The sequence below is a fragment of the Lutra lutra genome, chromosome 5 (assembly GCF_902655055.1).
Source record: "Lutra lutra chromosome 5, mLutLut1.2, whole genome shotgun sequence".
NCBI lineage: Eukaryota > Metazoa > Chordata > Mammalia > Carnivora > Mustelidae > Lutra > Lutra lutra.
In genome coordinates this window covers 70,966,416-70,984,407 of record NC_062282.1, presented here as the reverse complement: position 1 = coordinate 70,984,407, position 17,992 = coordinate 70,966,416, and the positions used below count along the sequence as shown (strand labels likewise).

The 17,992-nt window shown below is 36.9% G+C and overlaps 1 protein-coding gene across 6 annotated transcripts in view; it reads left to right on the top strand.

Annotated features, from left to right (window-relative positions):
- RAPGEF6 (Rap guanine nucleotide exchange factor 6) overlaps positions 1-17,992 on the top strand; it is a 192,975-nt gene that overhangs the window by 27,995 nt on the left and 146,988 nt on the right. For all 6 annotated transcript variants that reach the window (XM_047729928.1, XM_047729923.1, XM_047729924.1 and 3 more), the window contains one exon: positions 1,660-1,743. In XM_047729928.1, the coding sequence (XP_047585884.1) occupies positions 1,660-1,743 (84 nt within the window). The remainder of the gene's footprint in view (positions 1-1,659; positions 1,744-17,992) is intronic.

Genomic DNA, 17,992 nt, shown 5'->3' with positions numbered 1-17,992 from the left:
GGCTGGAGTTTGCTTGCCCAGAGAATAGGAGATACAATGGCCCACATGAAAGCATTTTACTTTCCTTGGGTTTACTTAGGTGCATTGCCAAACCATGCTCTGAGAATGAATTTTTTTTCAAGGTCTGAGCAGTTTCTTAGTCACGGGCGGGCATGGTTCTCCTTGTGGTGGGAGTGAACTTTGGGATTTTCCTACATTTATAGTAGAATTTACTGACAACTTTGTGACCACTTTAGCTAAGTGAAATAAAAATTGGAGGCTTGTGGTGGCATCTACTTAACAACTTTGTCCTGTCTTAATTTCTGGCAAATTGTTTGATTTTATTCCCCCTTGACTTTTTAAGTCCTATTTCACAAGAGTAAGGAAGTAGAATTTCTGAACAAAGAACCTTAAGTAGGAGATGTGCCACCATTTACGTCTTCCCTCAGTGAAGATTAGAAGATACTAAAAAAGAAACTTTAAAGTACCTATTGGAGGGGCATCTGGGTGGCTCAGTTGGTTAACTGGTGGACTCTTGATTTTGGCTCGGAGGGTGATCTCAGGGTCCTGGGATTGGGCTCTGTGCTCAGCCCAGAGTCTGCTTGAGGATTCTTTCTCACTCCTGCCCACCATCCCCCCATCCTCTCTGTTTGCTCACACATGCTCATGTTCTTTCAAATAAATCTTAAAGAAAAAAAAAAAATAAAGTACCTAACTGGAAAGTTGACAGTTTTTCCTTCTTATGGTCAGTAATGGGATTGACCTAGAAAGCTTACCCTGAGTGCTATGTGGAATGTTTTAGAAGCCTAGGTTTCTGGATGGAGGATGGCAGTATTCAGTGAATACAGAGAATACCAGAAAAGATGTGATCTTGAAGGAAATGGTAGGTAGATTTTTTAGTTTGTTGAGTCTGAGTTCTCTCTGTTAGGTATAGTCAAGGTAGACAGTTATATAGATAAAAAGTTCTCCAGGTCAGAGAAATGATTTATTTTACAGATACATATTGGAAGTAGTTAAAACCTTAGTTATGGTAGATAAAGATATTTAAAAGACCGAATGATTAGTTTATACACTAACAACTAACAAGATTCTGGGTTTCCATTGGAGATTTAACTCAACTAAAAGGCTGATACATTTAAGTCATCTGGTATTCTTTATCCTTCAAACACACATAAAATGAAAGATTTGATAGGCATTTTGTTCATGTCAATACAATTTAAAAGAAATAAATAGATCATGATTCAGATTATAGTTGTCAGTGAAGATATGATATTGATAAACTTGTGAATTCCAAGGAAGTCTTTAATGTTATTAAAACAGGATTTTATGATATGTAGATGTAGTACAATATTTAAGCTTTAATCTTCATCAGATCTTATGATCCACTACACAGAAATGAAGAATGTGAAGCTAATGGTATAATAAAATTGACTTAATAACCATATACTTGTAAAGTCTGTATTTTAGGGTAGTGATTACACTTTTCCCGTATGCACATGGTCTGTATAAAACCTTTGGCAACAGTCAGTATTTCCCCAAATTCCATTAAATGTCAATGATTTATGATATTATTAGAATGTATTTCATGTTATGTATTTTGTATTGAATTATGTATATTTCGAGGCCTATACATGTGCGTATGTGTATTTATTTACTTGTTAATTTTACTTATTTTAACAGTTCAGAAACTGTTGCCAGATGTTGGTATATCCTGCTTTCTGGATCTGTGCTTATGAAAGACTCCATGGTCTTGCCTCCTTGCAGGTACATTTACATTTGCTGCTTTAGAGTATGTGCAGGCAGAGTTAATATTACAACTATTTATTCTATCTCTAATGTTAAACTGTTTTATGTAGGATGTATATATTCTCTCAGTAGGTGATATATTTTATAAATGTGCTTGCTTACTGGTACTATTGAAAATAGTAAGAAACAATTGACAGTTCATGCTTCTGAGGATGTGATCTTTAAATTTACATCATGACATAGTATCTTTTATTTTGTCTTTAGTTTTATATGAGATTAGATCTGATTTATCTAATGTTTTTTAAATTTGTTGCTACTAATAGTGGTTATAGAGAGGGTGATCTATTTTAATAGTTAAGAAAATGGTTTTTAGAATAACAGATTTTAGAGAACAGCAACTAGATTAAAGTCCTAATTTAACACTGTTAGGACCTTATACAAATTTTAATTTTCTTTATAAAATGAGTATAATAGTACCTACTTGAAGTGTCTCTATGAAGTTTTAGCAAACTCTACCACTCAAATCTCTGAACAGACGTCTGTAAACATTGGCAGTCAAGAGCCAATCTGCATGAGTTCATGACAAATGTTCTAATATTTCTTGGGCAAATTACCTAATTATGAGTAGTTTTGAGGAATAAATTAGTTTATCTATATCCATATCCATATCTTAGAAGAGTGCCTGACTGTTACAGGTAATTGTTAATTATCACTAGCACAATTATTAGGTAAAACAGAGAAGGGTGCTTAGAAAAATGGTCACATATAGTATTCTTCAAGAATTTGTTTTCTAAGCAATTATTAAAATTTTGGGGGCTTAATATTGAAATTTGGTGACATAAAAACATAATTTTTTAATCGACTTATTTCCAATATTGTTGAGAAGATATTTTTAGATTTACTTATTTATTATTTTATTATTTATTATAATTATAATAATTATAAAATAATTGTAATTAATATGATTAAAAATTAAAATATATATTTTATTACTATTTTTCTAAAGTAAGGCTTTTAATTGCAACTATTAGTTGCAAAACTGTTAAATTTAAATATCAGAGTATAGTCTACTTGATAGATTGTATGGGTCATCTCATTTTTGATGCCATTTTTAAAGTCCTATCTTGAGTCCTGAAATGTTCTGTGATTGACGCTTGGTTAGGAAGTCTATGCTTCTTGACTAATAGAATAACACATAGTGTCTCCTGTTTTTACAAATAAAATACATAGTAGTTCTTGGTTATTTAAGCCTTTGGGCCATTGTTTGTTTCTCCCTGTGTTTCTGAAGCTCACATTAATGAATTTGTAATAAGTTTTAGCTACTGAGAGAGAATAAGCTGGAATGATAGAGACTGCAGTTAAGTTTTAGAAGTTAGTATTGTTCTTTTAAATATTTCCTCACTCTTGCCTGCTCTGATGGTCAGGAATGTGTTGTTAAGACTTTCTGTAGCCATTAATCAGCCATAATAATTCACCATTATTTAGCGATCAAGACAATGAAGCTTAATATTTTTTTTTTTTTAAAGATTTTATTTCTTTGACAGAGAGATCACAAGCAGGCAGAGAGGCAGGCAGAGAGAGAGGAGGAAGCAGGCTCCCTGCTGAGCAGAGAGCCGGATGCGGGGCTCGATCCCAGGACTCTGAGATCATGACCTGAGCCGAAGGCAGCGGCTTAACCCACTGAGCCACCCAGGCGCCCCAAGCTTAATATTTTAATAATTCATGGACATGATGAGATTTTAAACAACAAAGTGATGGTACACGTTAATGCAGCCATCATGAACTTCACAGTGAACATGATTATAGAAGTTTAATCGTTATTTGAAGAACAGTTTTGGTGGTGTCTGGCTGATCAGTCAGTGGAGCATGCAACTCTTGATCTCGGGGTCTTCAATTAGAGCTCCCTGCTGGGTGTAGAGATTACTTAAACTAAAAATTTAAAAATTAAAAAATAAACAGTTCTGGGTAGGGGATTTGCATTTTTCATTTGACACATATTTGTACTAGGCCATAGGCTGACTGTTAGAATTAAATTATCTGTAAATAAACTTAAAATAATGCTAAGCATATACTAAGTATTAAATAACTTTTGTCTTCTGTTAAAATTAATTATTAGAGCATAATGGCATTTGGATATGATAATTATAATACCAACAGAAAACAAACACTATTTATTACAGGAGAAGGAGTGAAAGTAGTATTCTAGTTCATTAAAATATAGCCTATTTCTCTAGATGTAAAAATATTTATTCCCCTTATTGGGGTGCCTGGGTGGCTCAGTTGGTTAAGCATTTGCCTTCAGCTCAGGTCATGATCTCAGGATCCTGGGATTCAGCTCCCCTTGGGACTCCCTGACCATCTGGGAGTCTGCCTCTCCCTCTACCCCTCTCTGCTCTTGTGCTTGCTTGCTCTTTCTCTTCCCCAAATAAATTAAAAAGAAAAAAAAATCTTTAAAAAAATATTTATTCCTCTTATCAGTCAAGAGACAGAAACCACACAATAATTAGAACAAGGACAGTTTAAAGAATTATTATTTCAAGAAATTAGGCGTTGAGGGGCGCCTGGGTGGCTCAGTGGGTTAAGCCGCTGCCTTCGGCTCAGGTCATGATCTCGGAGTCCTGGGATCGAGCCCCGCATCGGGCTCTCTGCTCGGCGGGGAGCCTGCTTCCTCCTCTCTCTCTCTGCCTGCCTCTCTGCCTGCTTGTGATCTCTCTGTCAAATAAATAAATAAAATCTTTAAAAAAAAAAAAAAAAAAGAAATTAGGCGTTGAGAAGGATAAAGGAGCCAAGGGAGAATACCCATGGAAAGAACAAACCTGAAAGGGGGACTCTTTCCCCACAACTGGATTTTAGGTCTTGTTGGAAATGTGTTAGCTGTTGCCCAGTAGATGGAGAAATTCACTGGGTTGTCTTGCACCGGAGCTGGTACACAGTCATAGGGTCAAGGCTGACAGGAAGAGAACTGCTGACCTGGACTGACAAGAGAACCTCTCCTCCCCCTTTTCAGGTATCATTAGGCCCTGAGGCTGGGGATAGGACCTCCCTTTGACACACACACACATACACACACACACACACTCTCTCTCTCTCGCTCTCGCTCTCGCTCTCCTAAAGACAATTTTTCTATTGCATCGTTCTTCTACTAGCACCCTCTACTGGCAGAACTTTAACATTTTCAGTAGGCAGAAGGAGAACATTGACTTGAGTCTAGACCCTTTATTACAAAGTAGATTTGAGGGGCTCCTGGGTGGCTCAGCGGGTTAAAGCCTCTGCCTTCGGCTCAGGTCGTGATCCCAGGGTCCTGGGATCGAGCCCTGCGTCGGGCTCTCTGCTCAGCAGGGAGCCTGCTTCCCTTCCTCTCTCTGCCTGCCTCTCTGCCTACCTGTGATCTCTGTCTGTCAAATAAATAAATAAAATCTTAAAAAAAAAAAAAAAAAGTAGATTTGAAACGGAGAGTGTATAGGGGTACCTGGGTGGCTCACTTGGTTAGAGTGTCTGACTCTTGATTTCAGCTCAGGTCATGATCTCAGGATCTGTAAAATGGAGCCTGGAATTGGGCTCTGAGCTCAGAGGGGAGTCTGCTTGGGACCCACTCTGTCTCTCCCCTTCCCTCCTCCCACTTGAATGTGCCTGGTTGCACACTGTCTAAAACAAATAAATCTTAAAAAAAAAAAAAAGACAATCTATTTGCAACTGAAAGGCAGTAATTGTCACAGTCCACTACCCTGGCTACTTAGCTTCTATATCAGTGCTTCTAAACACTTTTGAGCTCCCATCCAACAAAAGAATTCTGTTTACACCTTACAAGACAAAGCTGTCCTTCATACAAGTGAAGAATTTCTTACCCTCCAAGGTACTGAGATGTACAATCCTAACAGGCATTGCTGGCTATATGAATTACATACTTTATCACATTGCTTCTGAATATTCTGCTAACTGAAGAGTACCTTGTAAGGTTCACTTCCAATAAATTATATATACAAAATATATGGGGAAGAGAGGAAAGAAAAAAATGGTTAATACTTACACAAATATAGACATAATATATACAATAAACAAAGGGAAAATATGAAAAACTCCTGTATTCCTTGTTAACAAGGCTGTAGTTGGTACCTCTGGCTTATGTCTTTCACTACCCATTCAAGTACTTTTGCCCTAAGCTAGCTTTTCATTTGTCCTGCGTTCTCTACCTGATGATGTGAACAAAACTTTGATTTCTAAAGGGTCCTTAAATGTCCTGCCTTGTGGTGGTGATGATGGCCGTTTTTTGTTTTTTGTTTGTTTAAAGATTTTATTTATTTATTTGACAGAGATCACAAGTAGGCAGAGAGAGAGGAGGAGAAGCAGGCTTCCTGCTGAGCAGAGAGCCCAATGCAGGGCTCGATCCCAGGACTCTGAGATCATGACCTGAGCCGAGGGCAGAGGTTTTAACCCACTGACCCACCCAGGTGCCCAATGGTGGCAGTTTTCCATTAACTTTGAATAGTAGACATGGAAGTACAGTGAGGAGCCTAAGTGAATCACCTAGGCTTCAGATGTAGTCCTGGTGGCGCCCATTTTGTGCAGTAACTCAATTTCCCCTTGTGATTGGGATTAATCACTCAGGCCATTAGAGTAACCTCTCTCCCTCCCCGTTGGCTCAGTGGCCAGGTGGAAGTATATAATTCTCTGAAACAGTTGTATTTCCTGGTAGAAACAGTCTTCCTTTGGATATTAAGTCTCAAAACCAGCAGAGCTCAAAGTTTTTTGGATGGCAAGCAAAAATTCTGTGAGCTATTTACTAGGTAATATCAGTGAGAAGAGCCACTCTTACTTTCATGCCTTGAATATCAGGCCTAAGTATTCTGGCTGTTGGGGAAGACAGAAACCATTGCTGTACTTAGGCTGCTGTGAAATGAGTGCCTTGATAAAAGTGCTATCTAGAATGCCAGGATGGTAGATCAGGCATATAGTGAGCCTGTGGATAGTGGTGCTGGTAGAAGCATGGACATGGAAGGCAAATGATTTCCAGAATCCATTGTAAATAATCATAAATCTGCCTCCAGGAGACTGGTCACGTGGAGCAATGGTGTCATATCAGAGTCTTAGTTTTGATCTCTGATGTTTGCAGATTAGGTTTCCAGCAGTAGCATTAGCAATTGAGCCACTGCATATTCTCTGTCTCTTGACACCATGGCTGCTTCATTCATGGACTCATTGAACAAGCACTGGTGTCCCTGGAGGAAGTTTGACTTTCACAGGGCATGTCATTTTGTTCACCTGATGATGAAAAGCCTGCTTCACAAAGCATGCCCTTGAGGCACTCACATGAAACAGAGTTATCTTCAAAGTCTGTGCGCATTCTGAAAGAAGTGCTTCCACGTAACTTTTCCTAGACTTCTCATTAGCAGTCTTCCAATCCTGTTCCTTCCAGATCCTCGAGCATTCAACCATGCCATTTGGAACTGCCCATAAATCTGTTTCAGTCAATAATTCTGGCCATCTCTCAATCCAGACAAAATGGATATCTAAATGTATTGCTAGAATTTGTATTCTCTGGGAGGATTTTCCTTTACTGCCTTCTTTCATGGTCATCCTTGAGTGACCTGTGGGCCATCCACTTTTGGGTGGTACCAACATGCTATGCAGACTCACTGATGAAACAGGCTGAAGGTTTTTCTTTCTCAGTCAGCTGGTCATAAGGAACTGCCCAGGTGGACGTAGGCATGGGTTGAGGTAGAGGAGGCACAGCAGTAGGAGTTGATTTTGGAGTCTGATCTACCTGTCTGCTCCTGGGTAAACTCAGCCTTTTACACAGATTGCTACTGCCCCTGCCCAACAGGCGTGGCTAACTGTGCAGTTCATAATCGGAAGTTCAGGTGGCATTGTCACCTGATGTCCTGTAGTTAGGCATTCAGAGTCTCTGAAGGCCCAGTAACAAGATAGATACTTTTGTTTCTCAAAAGTATAGTAGATATTTGCAGAAGATGTTATGTTTGAGAAATTGTGGACATCTACACTGTCATTCTCAGATTAGTGTTTGGGAGAGGTTGTAGAGAGCATCCATATTTGCCATGGACACTAAAGGTACCATTGGATATGCTGGTTCATAAGGCCTAGATGGTACAGTGGCTTATACTCTATCTTGAATTTGCTAGTAGCCTTGAGGGCAATTCTGAAGATTGGTCAAAGTAGCACATTTAGAGTATGTTACCTCAAGAATGCAAAATAAACTTACCAAGCATTGTTCTTCTCTTTTTTTGTGGTAGATGGAATGAGGTACAGCAACTTAGAGGGGGATATATTGTCATGTCCCAAATTATGGAACTCCCAGAAACTTCATGGAGGGCAGGCCGTTTGTATTTTTATATGTAATTTAAATCAGTAAAATAAATTTTTAAATTTACTAAAAACTAAGTAGATACATAATAAATCAACTCTGAAATTTATATGTCTTCTGAAATGAATTTAGTCTTTTTCTGGAATTGAATTCACTTTTTAAATGTCGCAGTAAAATCAAATTGTAGCTCAAGAAAGCAAGGACTTTATTGAGTAGTGGTTTTCAAATATAATGCTGCATGTATTCATTTATTCATTCAAACAATTTATGGAGCAAGTAAATATTGATTATCATCTTTTTATAAGACTGTAGCATTGAGACAAAAAAGACTGATTTACTTTGGATAGGAATGACTGCTTTGTTTGAAACGGGCCACACTGTTGTTTCACATGGAAAAAAAAAACTTGTTTAGGCACTTGTGGAAATGGATTCTACAGATAAGCTGTATTAGCTAGGCAAAGAAGTAGGTAACAGAATTTGCAATCAGAGAATATCTCCAGTACTGGGGCATTAATTGATTTAGTAAACGTGGAGTGCCTACATGTGTCATGCACTCTGCTAGTCTTGGGGTTGTTAAGGTTTTCTTTAAATAACACTGTAAGTAGCTTTGTTCTTTTTCTAAGGATGTACTTTTTTTTTTTTAAGAATCTAATTATTATTATTTTTTAAAGATTTTATTTATTTGACAGAGATCACAAGTAGGCAGGGAAGGCAGGCAGAGGGTGGCGGTGGCGGGTGTGGGGGGAGGCTCCCTGCTGAGCAGAGAGTCTGATGCGGGGCTCGATCCCAGGACCCTGAGAGCATGACCTGAGCTGAGGGCAGAGGCTTAACTCAGTGAGCCATCCAGGTGTTAAATTTTTTAAATTTGTACCATTCAGAAATATTGTCATCCATACCATTTAACCCATCTTACTACACTTTTATTAATGTCTTCTTCAGGTTTTTTAAATACATATGTGAAAAAGAAATTCTTTTTTCCCCCCACATTTCTAACCCAAAAAGGAACACTGTTCCTTGGTTTTAACTCTTTTATTCTGCAAGGTATGGGTAAAGTGCAGATAACCCAAATGTGCGTATCAGTGAGTTACTATAGATTAAACATTTGCCTACTTATTCCTCAGATCAAAAAGTTGAACGTTATCAACACCCTGGAGGCAGCCTGCAGTCTTCTCAAATTGGCTTTCCTACTTCCCCCTTTCCCACCAAAGATAACATTTTTAAAAATGTAATTAGTCTTTAATATTTGTAGAGTTTTCACCTGACAGTATGCACACCTAAACACTGTAGTTTTGCTCACTTTTGAATTTGATATGAGTGTAGTCATACAAAATTCTTTTGTGTGTAGCTTCTTTGGCCCACTGTTAATGCGATTCATCCATGTAATTACAGTTACTTCTTTCTTTATTAGTTTTACATTCTTTGTATAGTTGAGGGCTATTAGAAGTAAAGCAGCTGTGAACATTCTTGTACATCAGATGCACATTGGCATGCATTTATGTAGCAGAGAATTGTTGGCTTACAGGATGTCTGTATTCGTATGAACAGTATTCATATATTGTTGATTGCCAGTTATACTCGAAAGTGGATGTACTATTTTACGCATTCACCAGCATTGCATGAGAATTTCTGTAGTTCCATATCCTCACCAACATTTAGTATTGTTGTGATTTTTACTTATTTTGACTGCTGAATTTCAGTTACTGTTGAGTGTCTATACCTCATATAATTTTAATTTGTATATTACAGATTGCTGATGAGTGAGTGCATTTTTATTTGAATAACTTTTTTTTTCAAGTTCATTTTTAGATCTGTTGCCCATTTTTCTAATGCATTGTCCTTTTGTTAATGAGATAGAAATTCTCTATAAATTCTGAATAAGAATCTTTGGTTATTTTTGTTGCAAATACCTTTTCCCTGTGTCTTGTGTTGTTCATTCTCTTAGTAATGCCTTTGGATTAATGAAAGTTGTTAGTTCTAATGGGGATCAGTCTTTTTCTTTCTTTCTTTTTTTTTTTTTTTTTTAATTTTTTTATTTTTTCAGCATAACAGTATTCATTATTTTTGCACCACACCCAGTGCTCCATGCAATCTGTGCCCTCTACAATACCCACCACCTGGTGCCCCCAACCTCCCACCCCCCACCCCTTCAAAATTCTCAGATCATTTTTCAGAGTCCATAGTCTCTCATGGTTCACCTCCCCTTCCAATTTCCCTCAACTCCCTTCTCCTCTCCATCTCCCCTTGTCCTCCATGCTATTTGTTATGCTCCACAAATAAGTGAAACCATATGATAATTGACTCTCTCTGCTTGACTTATTTCACTCAGCATAATCTCTTCCAGTCCCGTCCATGTTGCTACAAAACTTGGGTATTCATCCTAGTCTTTTTCTTTTTGTCTTGTTTGCTTAAAAATTTTCTGTACCTGTAGTCATGAAGATATTTTCCTTTGTTACTTTCTAGAACTTTCCTTGTTTTCCTTTCACATTTAGGTCTATATTCTACTTAGATTGGATTTTTGAGTACGATAATCTTGTGCGGTTTGCCATATGGATTTCTGTGTATCCTTTATCCATTCTTATTCAGTGCCATATCTTTTTTTTTTATAAACAAATATCCACATATGTGGATATCCTGTTTCGGGGCTCCTGATTGTTACAGTAGATTTTGTTTGTCACTGCTTGAATATCACACTGTTGTAATTACAGTAGCTTTATAATGTGTCTTGAAATTTAATAGAGAAACTGTTAATGAGAAACTGCTAAATTGCTTTCCACAGCATTGTACCATTTTAAACTCCCACCAGCAGTGTTTTAAGAGTTGTTTTTCTTCCTATGCAGTCACCAACACATGATTGTCAGTATTTTAGTTTAGCTGTTCTAGTCACTGTGAAGTAGTTTGCATTTTAATTTTCTTGCTTAATGATATTTAGCACTTTTTCTTGTGTTTATTGGTTGCTGCTTCCTCTATATTCTTTTGTGAAGTGACTGTATAAAGTTTTTTTGAGAGCTTTAAAGTGGAGTTGTTCTGTCTTAAATTTTTTAAAATAGGAATCTTTAATACATTCATGATACAAGGAGATAGGTTTTGCATACATTTTTGTCATTTTTGGCTTGCATTTTCATTTTCTTAGTTGTTTCTTATTAGCACCATGCTCTAACCAACTGGATGAACCAGCCACACTAATTGTCTTTTAAACAACTTTATTAAGATGTAATTGATGTAGACTAAATTGCACTTAATTAATTAATTAATTAATTTATAAGATTTTATTTATTTATTTGACAGACAGAGATCATAAGTAGACAGAGGGGGGGTGGTAAGCAGGCTCCCCGCTGAGCAGAGAGCCCGATGTGGGGCTCCATCCCAGGACCCTGAGATCATGACCTGAACCGAAGGCAGAGGTTTAACCCACTGAGCCACCTAGGTGCCCCTGCGTTTATTTAAAATATACAGTTCGATAAATTTTGGTGTATGTATACACATGTAAAACTGCCACTCTAGTGAAGGTAATGAGCATATCCATCACCCCCCAGATTACTTGTGCCCCATTGTAAACTTAGTATTTCCACCTTCCTATTCCTTCCCATGATCCACAGGGATTTGATGTGTGTGCTTGTTTGTGTATGTGTGTGTGTCACTGTAGATTACATTTTCTAGAATTTTACATAAGGTGAAACATTTTTTTTTTCTTGGCTGGCTTCTCACATTAAAATTACTTTGGGGTTTATCTGTGTTTTAGTATGTATCAATATTTCATTCCTTTTTTCTTTTTTAAGTCACTATGCAGTACATTAGATCACCAGAGCTTATTCTTGTGCTTCTGAAAATTGTTTTCCTTTGAACTTCATCACTGTAATTCCCTCTCCCTTGAGTACCTGGCAACCACCATTTTAGTCTGTTTCTATGAAATCAGATTTAAAATAAAAAATTGTTTCTACATGTGATACTGAATAGTTTTTGTCTTTCTGTTTATGGTGTACTTCATTCAATATAATGACCTCAGAGTTCATCCATGAAAATGACAGGATTTCCTTCTGTACCACATTTTCTTGATCCATTCATCTTTCATATATTTCATTGCTTTTTATTGCAATATTCTTTTGTATGGATATACCACTCTTGGCAGTTCAACTATTCATGGACATTTGGGTAATTTCCTGTTTTTGATTATTTTGACTTGTGATGCTATCAGCATTTGTTTATAAGTCTTTATATGGACATATGGTTTACCTTTTTAGTAAACACATGGGAAGAGAATGGATTATAATTCTTCATGTAGACACATACTTTCATTTATTTTGGGTATATAAGTATGTATGTATATTTATTTTGGAAGAGTTAGGTTGTGTGATAGAGGGATATTTAACCTTTTAAGAAAGTGTTACACTCTTTTCCACAGTTGTCATTTTACATTCCCACCAACAGTGTAAGAGAATACTAGTTGTTCCATAATACCTCCTCACAAACACTTGGTAAGGTCAATCTTATTTTTTATAAAGAGAGAGAGCGCACAAGGATGGGATGGGGGTGGGGAGGAGCTGAGGCACACAGAGAGAGAGAATCTCAGGCAGACACCCTGCTGAATGAGGAGCGGGCTTCAGGGGTTCATCCTGTTGACTATGGGATCATGACCTAAGCTGAAATCAAGAGTCTGATGCTTAACCAAACTGACCTAGCCACCGAGGAACCCCAAAGTTAATCTTTTTAATTTACATATCTGCATGGGTATGTGATCATAGCTGATAGTAGTTTAAATTTGCATTTCCAAAAATGAAACAAGATGGGATTAGGAGGGAGACAAACCATAAGAGACTCTTAATCTCACAAAACAAACCACGAGTCGTGGGGAATGGTAGAAGGTGGAATGGAGAGGGTGGTTGGGTTATGGACATTGGGGAGGGTATGTGCTGTGGTGAGTGCTGTGAAGTATGTATGCCTGATGATTCACAGACCTGTACCCCTTGGGCAAATAATACATTATATGTTAACAAAAAACATAAAAAAAAATTTGCATTTCCCTAAAGACTAGTGATGGTGAGTGTCTTTTTATGTAGTTATTTGTCAATTACGTATCTTCTACAAAGGGTCTCTTTGAAACATTTGCCCATTTGGGCGGGGTAGGTAGAGTTGTATGATTTATTTTATAGTTCCAGATGCTTTATGCTTTACATAGTTCCTTCAACAGATGGGTGCCTGACAAACATTTTCTTCTGGTCTGTGGATTGTTTTCCATCTATTAATTGCTTTTCAGAGAGCAGAACTTAATGAAGTCCAGTTTATCAAGTTTTTCTTTAATGGACTGTGCCTTTGTTGTATGTAGGAAATCTTTGATTAACCCATTGTCACAATTAGTTTTCTGTAATTTCCTCTGGAACCTGTATAGTTGCAGATTTTATTATGATATATTTAGGTTTGTGATCTGTTGTAGTTACTTTTTTTTCATAGCATGGTATGTGGATCTAATTTCAACATTTTACCTGTACATATTCAATTGTTCTACCACCATTTGTTGACAAAACTATCCTTTCTCTGAATTACCTTTGTATCATTGTTGAAATTTTATTGACTATGTGGTCTATTTCCCAACTGTTTAACTTGCTTCATTGATTTATTTTTTTCATTGATTTATTTTTTCTGTGTTGTTCCATTGCTACATTATCCTGATGACTCTAGCTTTATAATATATTACAAAATGTCATAGTCCTCACAGCTTTGTCAAATTGTTTGGATTATTATAGATTCTTTACAGTTTCAGGTGAATTTTAGAATCAATTTATTAATTTAAAAAAAAAGCAAAGCCTGGGATTTTGATCGGAAATGAATTGAATCTGTAGACCATTTTCGGTGGTATTGACATCTTAACAGTTGTCTCTTTTAGACCATGAACAAGGTGCATCAGTTTAGGTCAACAATGTTGTGTAGTTTTCTCTCAGTGCTCTTCTGTAGTTTTCAGTGTTGAGGTGTTGCATGTGTTGATTTTATATCTTGGAACATTACTAAATTCACTTGTTTGTTCTAATAGCCATCTTAGAGAATCTGTAGGATTTTCTGTCTGTTGTCTACTGATTTGTGAACTGACTGTTGGGTTTTTTTTTTTTCCTAATTTAAATGCCCCCCACCCTCACCCTGTCTTTCCTGCCTTACTGCCCTGGAAGAAACCACAGTACAATATTGAAGAGATGTACAGAGAGTGGACAGGCTTTATTGTTCTGTCTAGAAGGGGAATTGGGGATGAGAAGGTAGAACATTCACTTTTTCACCAAACATACTAATAGGTGTAAATCTTTTGCAGATGCTATTTATCTAGTTGTCAGTTTGTAATCTATACTTTGTTACACCTTCATCATCAGGCAACCACTGTTTTGCTTTCTGGTATATAGATAACATTTACCACTCTTTTATATAAATGGAACATTTATATAAATAAATGTTGTACAGTTCCTTGTATTTAAAATATTTCACTTAACATAATACTGTGGAGATACCTTCATGTTGCCATGTATATAATAATTTATTTTGTAAAATTGGTCATTAGTATCCCATTGTATGCATATGTCACAGTCTGTTTATATAATTTACTATTGAAAGAAATTAAGGTTGTTTCCAATTTTTTGTGATAACAAATAAAGACCCAATTATCTTTTTTTTTTTTAAGATTTTATATATTTATTTGGCAGAGACACAGCAAGAGAGGGAACACAAGCAGGATGAGTGGAAGAAGGAGAAGTAGGCTTTCTGCTGAGTAGGGAGCCCAATGCAGGACTCAAGCTCAGGACCCTGGGATCATGACCTGAGCTGAAGGCAGATGCTTAACAGCTGAGCCACTCAGGCTCCTGATCATTTCTGTAACAAGTCTCTGTATAGACTGGTGTTTTTCTTCAGTGAAGAGCTTCAGTTCAGTGACTGAACTCTGTGGTAGTCATATTTAACTTATAAAAAGAACGCCAGATGTTATGTCGAGTTTTGTACCATTTATATTGCCACAACCAGTTTATAGAATTCACATTGCTCTGTATCCTCCTTAGTGCTTGAGATGGTTAGTCTTTAATTTTAGCTATTCTGGTGTGTATGAAGTGGATGTGGTGTTAATTTGCATTTCTGTGATAACTAATGCTATCAGCTTTTTTGCCTGTAGTTATTAATCATTCACGAATCTTCTTTTGTGAAAAATTGGTTCAATTCTTAAGAGCTTGTGTCTTTTTTGAGTTATAGGAATTATTTGTATATCATGTATAAAAATTCATTACAAGATAAATCTGTTGCAAATACTTTTCCTGGACTGATTCTTGCCTTTTCATTTTTCACTGGTGACTTCTTTAATTGTTACAAAGTCCCAAGGTTGATTTTTTTTTCCTTTTATTTGTAGTACTTACGTGTGCCAACAAATCTTCCTCTATTCCAAGTTTTTAAAGATTTTGTTCGTTTCTTAGACAGTTTTCTTAAAATAGATTTATTGAAGTATAATTTGCATACCATAAAATTCATCCATTTTAAGTTCACAGTTGAATAATTTATAGTAAATGTATGCATTGGTGAATCACAGTTACAGATGACTTCCATTGCCTGAAAAAGTTGCCTCATGCTCTTTTGCAGTTAACGTGGTTTGCTTTCTGTCACTATCTACTTGCAGTTATTTAAAAGTAGTCTTTGGTTTTTGGCTTCAGTCAGTTAGAATAATGGTTTTGAGATTCATCCCTGTCTGAGCATGTACCAGTTGTAGCACACTCATTGTAAAAAAAATTATTAAATTGTACTTCATTCTAGAAAGATTCCACATTTTGTCCAGCCATTTAACAGAAGTTGAAAATTTTGAGAAATAAGAAATTTTTTATTCTAGCTTGGGAGTTTTTACAAATAACAGTGTTACCAAGATTTACTTGCAAGTCTTTATATGGGCTGTGTGTTTACATTTGTTTTGTATGTATCCAAAAATAGTGGAATTGTTCTGTTGTATGAGAAGCATATATTTAACTTTTGAAAAGGACGAAATTGTTTAAAAGGTGACTGTAGTGTTCTACGTTCTGGCCAGCAACATTTAATGAATCAAGTTTCTCTGTATCTTCTCTATCACTTGCTGTTGACAGTCTTCGATTACTACTGTTTCAGTGTGTACTTAAGAGCATTTTAGTGCTATTTTATTTTGCGTTTCATTAGTGAGTGGTGCCTTTGCAGATCCTTCCATGTGCTTATTAGGCATTGCTATACCTTCTCTGTTAAATTGTTTGTTAGAGCTTTTCTCTTTTCATTTGTGTTGTCATACTCTCAAATTATAAGAATTTACAGTTGACTCTTGAACAGCTGATTGAGACATCCATGTGCATGTTTTAGTGTGTACATAAGTTTTTAACTCCTTTGGGAGGAGGAATATGATTACTAGGTTGTATGGTAAGAGTATTTCTAGTTTTGTAGGAAATTGCCAAACCCTACGAAAGTGTTTGTGCCATTTTATGTTCCTAGACCAATGAATGAGAGTTCCTGTTGCACCATGACCATACCAAATATTCGGTGTTGTCTGTGTACTAGAAGTTAGCCATTCCTATAGGGTGTAATGTATCTCATTGTTATTTTAATTTGCATTTCCTTGATGATGTCTGATGTGGAGCTTTTCATGTGGTTGTGTGCCATCTGTATATCTTTGTTGGTGGGCTGTTACGGTCGTTGGCCCCCTTTTTTTTTTTTTAAGATTTTATTTATTGATTTGTCAGAGATCACAAGTAGGCAGAGAGGCAGGCAGAGAGGGGGAAGCAGGCTCCCTGCTGAGCAGAGAGCCCCATGTGGGGCTTGATCCCAGGACCCTGGGATTATGACCTGAGCCAAAGGCACAGGCTTTAACCCACTGAGCCACCCAGGTGCCCCATCTTTGGCCCATTTTTAAATAATTTTCCTATTGAGGTTTTTTTGTTTTGTTTTGTTTTTTAAGATTTTATTTATTTATTTGACAGATAGAGATCACAAGTAGGCAGAGAGAGAGGAAGGGAAGCGGGTTCCTCGCTGAGCAGAGAGCCCGATGCGGGGCTCAATCCCAGCACCCTGTGATCATGACCTGAGCTAAAGGCAGAGGCTTTAGCCCACTGAGCCACCCAGGCTCCCCTTCTTGTTGAGTTTTAAGAGTTCTTGTGTCTTTGTACTTTGGATAACAAGCCTTTTTCAGATGGATCTTTTGGAAATATTTTTCTTGGTCTGTGGCTTGTCTTCTCATTCTCTTGACTTTTTCTTTTGTATAATAGCTTTCAGTGGTAATGAAGTTCAGCTTATTTCTTTCATGTATCATGCCTTTGATTTTGGAGCTAAAAGGTCACTGCCAGTCCTAAAATCATTTATATTTTTCCTGTGTTTTCTAGGAGATGTATGGCTTTATGTTTTACATTTAGATCTATGATCCATTTTGAGTTAATTTTCTTGATGAGATAGTGTAAGATAGATGTCTGTTATTCCAGCACTATTTGTGGAAGAGACTGTCTTTGCTCCATTGTGTTGCTTTTGCTCCTCTGTCAAAATCAGTTGAGCATATCAATGGGACTCTGATTCTGGGCTCTGTGTTTTCTTTTATTGATACCTTTGTTTATTCATTAACCAATACCATAGTGTCCTGTTCTCTGAACCTGTATGATACATTTTTAAATTCAGCTAGTGTCTTCTTCTTCTTCGTCTTTGTCATCTTCGTCATCATTATCGTCTTCTTCTTCTTCTTCCTAAGAGTGATTTATTTGAGAGAGAGTGAGCAGGAGAGGAAAAAAGAGCACAAGTGGAGGGAGGGGCAGAGATAGAGGGAAAAGCAGACTCCCCGTTGAGTAGTGAACCAATATGGGGCTCCATCCCAGAACCGTGACATGATGACCTGAGGCAAAGGCAGACACCTGAGCCAGATGCCCTAGTGTCAGTCTTCTGACTTAGTTCTTCTTCTGTGTTGTGTTAGCTATTCTGACTCTTCTGCCTATTCATGTTAAC